The sequence below is a fragment of the Brachycentrus maculatus genome, unplaced genomic scaffold, assembly GCF_059751285.1.
Source record: "Brachycentrus maculatus isolate JH-2025_06_01 unplaced genomic scaffold, ASM5975128v1 h1tg000061l, whole genome shotgun sequence".
NCBI lineage: Eukaryota > Metazoa > Arthropoda > Insecta > Trichoptera > Brachycentridae > Brachycentrus > Brachycentrus maculatus.
Window position 1 is genome coordinate 1,819,035 of NW_028280815.1, and position 10,330 is coordinate 1,829,364.

The 10,330-nt window shown below is 33.3% G+C and overlaps 1 protein-coding gene across 1 annotated transcript; it reads left to right on the plus strand.

Annotated features, from left to right (window-relative positions):
* Positions 1-1,409: 1,409 nt before the first annotated feature.
* Positions 1,410-7,598, plus strand: Ubc10 (ubiquitin conjugating enzyme 10). Its single transcript, XM_088256372.1, has 4 exons — positions 1,410-1,694; positions 3,382-3,477; positions 5,104-5,290; positions 6,327-7,598. Exons 1-4 carry the CDS (start codon positions 1,668-1,670, stop codon positions 6,479-6,481), a joined length of 465 nt encoding a protein of 154 aa, XP_088112498.1. The 5' UTR covers positions 1,410-1,667; the 3' UTR covers positions 6,482-7,598.
* The last annotated feature ends 2,732 nt before the right edge of the window (positions 7,599-10,330 follow it).

The window sequence follows — 10,330 nt, forward strand, 5'->3', positions numbered from 1 at the left end:
AGTTTGGCGAATTTCCCACAGATTGGCAGCACTGGTCTAACCTAAAATTACATCCGACTTCGGATGGAGCATTCGGAAGGAGCGGCGAGCAGCTCGGCTCGGTGTACTGACTGCCTGAATGCTCGCATCGTAACATGTTACGTTACGACGAAATGCTCCGGTCAGTCTCCGTCCTTAGTATTCCAAGTATGCTTAATCTTTTCCTTCCGGTGCTAAAATATAACGTTGTGGGGTAATCACTACACAATAAAAAAATAAAATCGGAAAAATACAGACATTCATAGCTAATTGGCTAATCCCCTATAATACTATTATTTTTCACAATAATGTTACAGAACTGATCACATTGGTTTCGTGAAATTAATAATCAGTTGCATTCAATTGATATATGCTTTTTGCATCATTTGGTGCGAATAAAGGTCAGATGAAGATAAATTTCAATCTTAAGCTTACAATACCCTTTTGGATTGTATTTTAGGCTTGTCTCATTGGATACATAACTGGAAAGCTAATTTACTTGGGAGTGAATAATAATTTTTGCTTCATTTGTACGTCGAGTAAAGGACAAAATTGTCAAATATCTTACACCGGACCATCAACAGGTATATAACAAAATATTATAGTACAAGGTTTGAACCATATTTTTGAAAACAATGAAGTGTGGGTAAAATTTATGATTGGGAATGGGGATTCTAGTACTTATGCTCGTGTTTTTGAAAAAGCACCATTTGGGTCAAAAATTATAAAAATTGAATGTGCTAATCATATAGTGAAGTGTTTTACATCGAAATTATATACTCTTGCTGCCAATAAAAAGTTTGAAGTTCATGGAAGCTTGAGCTTGCTGCGCGCAAGAATACCCCGCCTTACAGCTGCAGTACGTGGCGCCATTAGAAATGCGAAAGGGAATATCGAACAATTGCGCAAAGACCTGAAAAATGCCCCATCGCATGTTTTTGGCAATCATGGTATGTGCAAAGATGACTATTGTAAGCGAAAAAATGCCCAAGAAATGAATCATGTCCCGTATTTAGAATGTTGTCGAATTTTTCAGGAAATTAAATACCATTTGGACCCAATTATATTAAAAGCTGGTAAAGTAAAAGACAATGAAACTACAAATTTAGCAGAGAATTTGATGTCTTTTGTTTGTAAGTTCGTATGATTGGAATCTTGGGCTGAAAGTATTATGCTGGTTTTTGCTAACTAATTTTTTCTAATGAAAATAATGAATAGTGAATTGATTTTTGGATGTTTGTGAATCCAAAGAGATTTAAATATAATATATAAGTATTCCAACTGACAATAACCTTTTTCCGAATTCTAAAATTACGAATTCTGACGTATGCCGTGAGCTTTTTTTCATAGACAAGATAGGACACAATCCACAGATAATTAGCATTATAAATAGAGAAAACAAACTTTTGCCAGAAAATTCGCCGTCGAATTTTGGTCGAATTTCAGGCTTTTGTTTTCGGGCGTTGGTGTTGATTTTTTTTAATATCTCGCAGTGCTTTAGAAATGTTTATCAGAATTCCTTAATTATATGTGTTTTTTTAAATCAAATTACCGATGCATTTTTCGACCGCACTTCCAATCAAAGTGTAAAATTTGAAACTTAGTGAAACCCACGGAACGTGACTAAACAACGTGACAGTTAACTCAAGATGGCAGCGACTAGAAGACTTCAGAAGGTAAAAAAATAAGTGTGGTCGAAATATAAATTAAAACTCTTAATTGATAACTCTACTTATAGCTTTGTTTTATCGAATGAATATATCTTTATAGGAATATCTGCGGCTATATCTACGCAGTCTTGAATATTTTTTGACGTGTAATTTTTATGAAATTTGCTAGGAACGCAATTAAATCAAATAAAATATTGGCGTGTACTACGAAAATCCTTGAATTCCTACATCTCGTATGTTTTCTTCGTTTACTGATTGCATTTTTTGTTATTTGGCTTTCTAACAATGTAGTGTTAATTTTTTTCCGACCCCCGTGTTTCGTCAGATGTTTAATCGAGAAAATTATTATTGTAATACAAACTGAAGTCTTATTAACGTTATGTATCCTCGAATTTGTTTTGAATTTAATTTTTTAACGAAACAAAAGAAACGCAACTGTTACATATTAAATTATGCAGTGACTCATAGATTGACCTGTAATCTGATTTGTTTACGCCTTTTCTCATTCGCACCATATTAATTTGGACGTAGTTTTAAAATAAAACGATATTTTAAATAAATAAATATAATAAGTCGTAAAGAAAATATAGTTGAAATGAGGGTGTAAATAACAACATCATGTCTCAAATTTCTTTAACAGTCTTTCAAAATATTTCTAAGGATGAACATTCAATGTATGATGAAAAGGGTAGTTATTAAACCCTGTTTTTATTTAAAAAAATCCTATAGTTATATCAAAAGTATTCAAAGTTTTACATTGACGGGCGCCCTGACTTAGTCGGGTAGATCCTCGTCTACTAATCTGGTATCATGGATTCGATTGATTTTCATTTGGTCCTAGCTAATGTGGATTTATTTTTTGTTTGCATTCTTTCCTTATTTCATGTATCAATAGTCATCATCAATAACACATCATTTCAATAACACGTCATCATAAAACATCAATATTAAATCATTTTGGGGCACATTTTGTTTTTAAAGAAAAAATATTTACTACTACTACTACCATCACGCCATTTCCTCGCCGGGGTAGGCAGAAAGGATGGAACGCCACACTCTTCTGTCCTGACATACACTCCTCGCCTCCTTCACAGTCATACATGCCCTCTGATACGCAAACTTTTGACACTTCCAGATTTTAGGTTCTGATTGATCTGATCGTGCCAAGTCTTTTTCGGTCGTCCTCGTTCTGTTTTCCATCTCACATTCGCCACATATATTTTCTTAGTCATCCTCTCGTTATAAATTCGCTCCACATGTCCATACCACCGTAAAGATCTCTTCCTTATCTTTAATTATTCCTTGTTCAGCCTTTCATTCCTTTCTTATATCTTCATTTTTAATTCTATCATACAAACATACATGTCAAAAAATATTTATGTTTTTATTATTTGCAAAAATACTTCAATTTTATACTTTTTCTGTGAGCCTAAGCGGCTCATTATTAGAAATAGGTATAAATTGTGGTAGAGTGGGTTCGAACTGAGAAACTAACTCAAAAGTCTGCGACACTAGCCACGGGACCACAGCCCGACAACAAGCCTGACGACATTTGTCTGCTTTCAGTCTATTTTTATTCTTCTCCACACTTCACTTCCATACGTAGCACTGTTAGTTTGGGCTTTTGTTGCTGCAACGGATGTCAGTGCGCCATTCACTCTGTTCCCGGTATTCACCCATTAAAATTTTTCAGGAATTGGGGGACATCAAACAATCCGGCCTAAAATCGTTTAGAGACATACAAGTTGATGAAACAAATATACTCACATGGCAAGGACTTATTGTACCGGTAAGTTTATTCTTATACTCACTCGCATGATTATTAATTAACCTTTAGACGCTCATGCGCCACGTGCAATAAGGGTAGCGCCCTGCCCAAGCATTTTTGTGAAATATTCGCGCGACTTGCTACCTACGCGTAGCTGTTATAAAAATAATTATATCTCTAAAATTAGTTGTCCCATTTAGGTAAAATAATAAGAATTATCAAAATAAAAGATTGTTTGTAATTTATAAAGCTTATGGACCACTGGGCGGCAAAGGCAACAAAGGTTGATGTTGGAATTCTACTAGAAACACAGTAATTTATCAGTTCTCTAGACACATGTGTTGTTCAACAGGCAGAGTCTCTAAAGTTGCTAACACTAAGAGGACACTCGCTTATTTCAAGGTTAATTAACATATTACGGTATTTGTGGGAAATGCTTAAAATCGTCTTTTACATACTGTTGGTAGAGAGTTGAGACGTTTAAAAGGATGCCAAAAAACATTGTACAGATGGGAATTGGGTTTGCGGTTATTTGTGATTAGTATGCGACCCTAATTAGTATTCTAATTAGGGTCGTGGTTGATGAAAACACCGCCCGACAACAACTCTATCCTTCGCTCGTCTCTTCAACTCGGTGTATCGACTACAACGCTTGTCTGAGATAATTTGGTTCACGTAGTTCAAGCGGAGTCGTCCTCTGTTGTTAAATATAGGATAAGAATTATAATAATAAAAATTATTGTTATGAAGAGTCGTCTTTGTTTTAAAACAGAGCAGCTTAATAGAGTTTAAATATATAAAGATGTATGCACGACCTACCAGGCTGTCATCAACGTAAGGATGTAACGTAAAATGCACTCATAGGCTTTGGGAATACGAAGCGGCCCATTTGAAAGTTTCCAGGCCACAGGGAGTAAAGTAAGCTTACTCTTTGACTGCCATCTCGCATATCATGTTCTCCCGGGGATCTGAGCGGATACAAGAAATAACCTATTTGTGAATGCCTGTAAAACTTTGGAAAGGCTTAGGGATGATTGAACAAGTTCAATCCTGAGGGAATTGACCATTTGGGTGATTGCGAGTAAATTTGTTACTTCTTTCCTGAAATCAACTGTAAGTGTGGCACGATAAATAGTGCAGAATTGGATGCAATAATTTGACTGAACAATACACTCAACAATTGTAAAAATTATCGCAGACAATCTAACCTATTTACGATTTTATTATTTATTGATCTGGCAATAACTTTGTTGAATGACATGTTGATTATTCAACATTAAACACTTGAATTAGACTTTATGTATTAATTTTTAAATCAAACTCAGATTTTTTTAGTCTAATAAGTTGTATTATATTAAAAAAACACATAAAAATTAATATTTTGACAATTGTTTCGCCTAGTTATGGCATTTTCAAACGAATGTATTAGATCTCTAATTGAGTTTTATCTCATTTCTCACTTTTGATTTTTATCTTAGACACAAATCTTTTCGGTGTCTTGTGGATATTTATCCGGTTGCTTATGGATCCTATTGTCTGTCTATGTTACCATTTCTGAGCAGGTCTCACTGCCAGTCCGACAGTAAATATTATGTATGTCATATATTATTTATAAATGAGTTTTGATTGTGAGTATATTTTGTGCAGGATAATGCCCCATACAACAAGGGAGCCTTCCGTATCGAAATCAACTTCCCGGCGGAATATCCCTTCAAGCCCCCCAAGATCAGCTTCAAGACAAAGATATACCATCCCAATATAGATGAGAAGGGTCAGGTGTGCCTTCCCATCATCAGCGCCGAGAACTGGAAACCGGCCACCAAGACTGATCAAGGTACGAACATAAATATATCCTATTATTTATTGATTTAACGTCAAGTTTGTAGAACTCCATTTTAATTTATGTATTAATTGTTACATCAAACACAGATTTTTTGAGTCTACTGAGTTGTATTTTATTGTTAAAAAATACATTAAAATTTTCACAATATCAATTTTGATGTGTTTTTTAACAATTGAATACAACTTAGTAGACTCAAAAAATCTGTATTTGATTTCACAATTAATACATAAATATCCTATTATTTCCTGATATTTTTTACATTTTTAGCATTTACTTTAAGGTACTTCTTGAGGTTTACTTCTTTATTCTTTATTTAATTCTTTATTTTTGTTCTCTGAGTGTTAATTACAATGTATTTCTTGCTTGTTTCTGTTTTTGTAATTTATATGTTTATACTTTTATCTCAATTTTTACTTAAGTCTCTGTGTTACTTTGGTTTTAAGTCATTATCTTTATTCATAAGTCTTGCAAATACTTTTTTTTGTAATCTTTTTAAAAAGGCATAGGAATCTGCGTCGGCTTCTGTCCATACATCCTCCTCCCCCCTTATTAATCTGCATAGGGTTTTTATTCCTTAAGAATGAATCAAAACTATTCCTCTATGCGCAGCTGACAAAGAGTCCCCAGGATTTTATAACCGCTGCGGGTGGATGGTGGTTTTAGAAAAAAAAAACACTCATGAAAACATCTGTAGTTTTCGAAACTAGTCGTGTGTTAATTAATTTACTCATTTATTTATTTTTTCTTTTATGTACATAACAATTTACTTAAAACATATATACATACACAGACACACACATACACATACATGCCTAAGTGTGGACAGGTAGATAAAATAATAATATGATAATCAGATAGAAAATAGCAAGTGGACACAACCGAGAATTACACCAGAAGTAATAATTTCCTCTTAAAGGCACCCTCGCTGATGTGAAAAATGTCAATATGCAAGGCATTTCCATCGGCAGGTTGGTTCTACCGATTGGGTACAAGTGTTTAATTTTAAAAAATGATAATTATTTTTCAGTAATCCAAGCCCTGGTGGCGCTGGTCAATGATCCAGAACCCGAGCACCCTCTGCGGACAGAGCTGGCCGAGGAGTTCCTCAAGGACCGCAAGAAGTTCACTAAGAACGCCGAAGAATTCACCAAGAAGAACAGCGAGAAGAGGCCCACCGACTAGGCGGGTGCTTCCACGTGCAGCATCTGTATGACATGACACTCGACGCTGATACAACACCACCACGGAGGAAAATTATTTTCTACGCACTTTAAATTTATTATAATCGAATCATTATATTCGTGTACATTGTGTTAAATGGGGAAAGTACAACCTTAAATAATAGATACTTTGACCTGAATACCATTATCAATTCATGATGACCTCGGGACAAATTGTAATTTTTTTTTTTCTATAATTGAATTAAATTTGTAGCCATTTCTACTTTACAAAATTGATTACGCTGCTCTCACCAATAAAAAGCTAAGCCCTTGTGCTTGGAGAGAGACTTACATTTGTTATTTATCGTTTATGTTTGTGGGTGATATAATTTATTTTCATTTTTTTTGGCTTCCATTATACAAGTCATTCAATTTAGTTTTTAGCATTTTAATTTCTTAATTTTTTTTATATCTGTAGGAAGGTTGTTGAAGTATTTGGTTCCCAAATATTTTAAGTTCTGTTGGAATTTTTTGGTATTGTAAAGTCATTTTTATTTCTCGAAGATTAACTTTTCTTTAGATTGAAGTATTATATATAATATTATATAAAATGTACAACACTTAATGTATTCAGCTGGAAGATTTGTATTATTTTGCAGAGAACTTCTCCGCATCTTCCTGTATTAAAAAAAAACATAGAAAACTCAGAAGATAAACTGTCACTTGCTTCTGTCCAAAGTGTCCAGGATTTTGTGTCCTATTTGGATTCATATTTTTTCATGGCCTGAACTACTCGGCTGTCCAAGTAGAGTCTACTTACTCCATAAATGCAAATAAAACCTACTACAAAAAAATGTCCCTTACTGTATTTTAAATTTGGACAGCCGAACTTTTTTCATGGATGCCACCACATTTCGAGACAAGTGCCCTTGTTTCATCCTTATCCAGAGTTCTACGTTTTTCGAGGAAACCTCTCGAGGTCAGTGATAATTTGAAGTAATAAAGGTAAAGTAGGACAGCTTGGAGCTCGCTACGTGTTGCCAGATTGACTCATAAGCCCGACATGGATAATTTATGTGAGTTTGTATCTGTCGTAGTTATCTATGATTACAAACAAATGCAGAAAGGAAATATAAAAATGACCCTCAAATCGACTGCGAGAATATTCTCCGCTATGTCACTTAAAAAAAAGGGTTTTTTGTATGGTGATCAGTCCTGCACTCTAGATCTTTGAATTTTGTGGTATAAAGTGATAGTAAAAGTCTTCTTTTGTTGAATAAGGTTTCGCTCTTATAATATGTCAAATTGTAACGGGTATATTTTGTTGAATTCAACATAGAGTTTTTATATTGTGTGTATCACAAAGTATGCGGACATTTTTTTATTATTGAGTACTTATATCCCTCGCAATGATTCAAAATAAGTATTCATATTGACACTACAATGTTCAGGCAGGAAGGTGCTTCAGGTGATTGATGAGTCATTTTTTATTTTATCCACCTTATACATATAATGGCACTAAAAAGTACCATGTAGCCCCTCCTGTTGCGAGGGCCTATCAGCATGGAGGATTCCATGACTTCAGCATTATTTACAGTAGTGAGCAACCTAGGCTGACCACGACCGTTCACTGATGATTATTCGTACCCTAAAGCATATTCAAAAAGTACTATATTCCCTCTGCGACAGTTGGCTGATTTTATTTACAAGCAAACCTCTAGATTTTTAATCTAGAGGTTTGCTTGTAAATATTTGCGAATATTTATCACTTGTATATCTAATTAGTAGTGTTACTCGCACTGACTAGTGCGATGGATAGTTTGTGAATTCGCAGCCTAGAATAAGTTGGATCGTTTACGTTCTGCTGTTGAATTTTACAGGAGAAAGAACACTCTATTTCAGTATTTTTTCACATTTTCAACTGTTTATTTTCTTACAATCGGATCAAAATTAATATTTAAACGTATTTATTTTATTGTAAACTTTAAAAATTGGTGGCAGTTTCTACACAAAACACACAAACGCCTCCCTCATTTCGTATAGTCAAAATTTTATTTATTAAAACATTGATATTGACTACTTTTTTTATCGAACTAGGAATAATGCTTTTGCAAAATGTGATGCGCTTGCAAACTATACGGTCTTTTTACCGCTGGTATTATTGGGTAGTAGCGTGCGTGGATTTTCCAAATTATATAACATAATTCCAAAATATTATGTACAATTATATTTATTGTTTTATATTTTATGTTTTGGCCTCTGTTAGTTTTGTTTAATATATTTTTTTTTTTTCAACTTTCTTATTACTGTTTCAGTCTTGTTTACCTTAATCCCATGTCCTAAAATGAGAAATGAAAATTACTCATCAGGAATATTTTAAATATGACTTATGTATGTAATATGTTTTGAAAATAAATAAATAATAAACAAAATATGATATTATTTCCAGTTAATCTCCAAATACAAATATTGTAATGTTTTATTTTTTTATCAAATATGGTTTAAAGATGTTGTTTTGAACCAAAATACACTCAAGTATCCCTAAAATACACACCTTTTTATAAGCCAAATAAATTAGCCTAATTTCAACAAAAAAATGTTCTGTAGGCATGTATTTTTGGCGAGATATGTATATTTGTTGGATGTCAAATCACACTGTTAGTATACATAACCTGAGATCTTGTGCATTTATTGACAATCACACAGCATTTTTTTAAAACACATTCACAGGTCTGTAATGTAAATGTGTCATTTACAAAACTGTTGAAAACACCTGATGGGCGCTAGCGCACATTTTAAGTCATTCAATAGCGGGCTATAAGCAATAATCAAGTAATTCAGAAAAATTTTACTCTATAAAGTATCAGCTTGATTGTGCAACTTATAACCCGTCCAGTAGTATTCTAATTTTAAAGGTTCACTGGGATTCAAGATGTTTCTCATGATAATTCAAATAGTATCTCGGTTAAGTTAATATTTTTTTTCTATCTAAAGATTAATTTTAACCTTTAAAGGTTAAAATTAAAGTAACTTGACAAATGAAAAAAACCGCACCATTTATGCATAAATTATACTGTCTATGGCGGTGTAATCTTATCTAAGAAATAATACTGAATTAATTTATAAAACCGTAAGTAGACGATTTATGGTCAAATTATTTTAAAGATATTTTGCAAAGTGTTGTGTAGTGGCGTGAGAAACTAGTACAAGAAACACCTTTGCACTCTAAATGTTCATATTCAAACATACCCTCTTAGGATGATTTTTTGACGATATTTGTTCTGAGTTCTGTTCCTATAAAAAATTCATACTTTGTACACATGTATTATTGTTTAATAAAAATTGTTTTTAATTTTTAGGTTTAAATTTTTTCCCCCCAATCCGGTTTACAACATTTAATACTTTTAAATATTTTATAAAATTAATAATTAATACTATCCCTCACTTAGATTCAGCAATCAGTATGTCAAAATTGCAACAATTACCCACTTATAATATTTTTAAAAAAATGGGGATACTTATGTACTGAATACTTAAAGCACTTACGTTGCAATTTTTATTTCTAATGCCTTAATTATGTATATGATAAACATATTATTTTCCAAACATCTTGCCGAATTGTGTGATTGTATGCTCATGACGATCCGCTGTTTTATACGCAATTTGTTTTGCTGTACTTTGACAGCTGTCTCTGCCAGGCGGATTAAAAGGATATTGACATACTGGTTACATATTCTTAACTGGTCTTAATTGGGCAGTATTCAGAATTGTAATCAAATTTGGCCCAAGAAGTCCGAGTGATTTGCACTGGAGATGTCACCATTTTAGTTTTGTAGTGTCTTTAATAAGTAAAGGGAAGTGTGTCACTCTT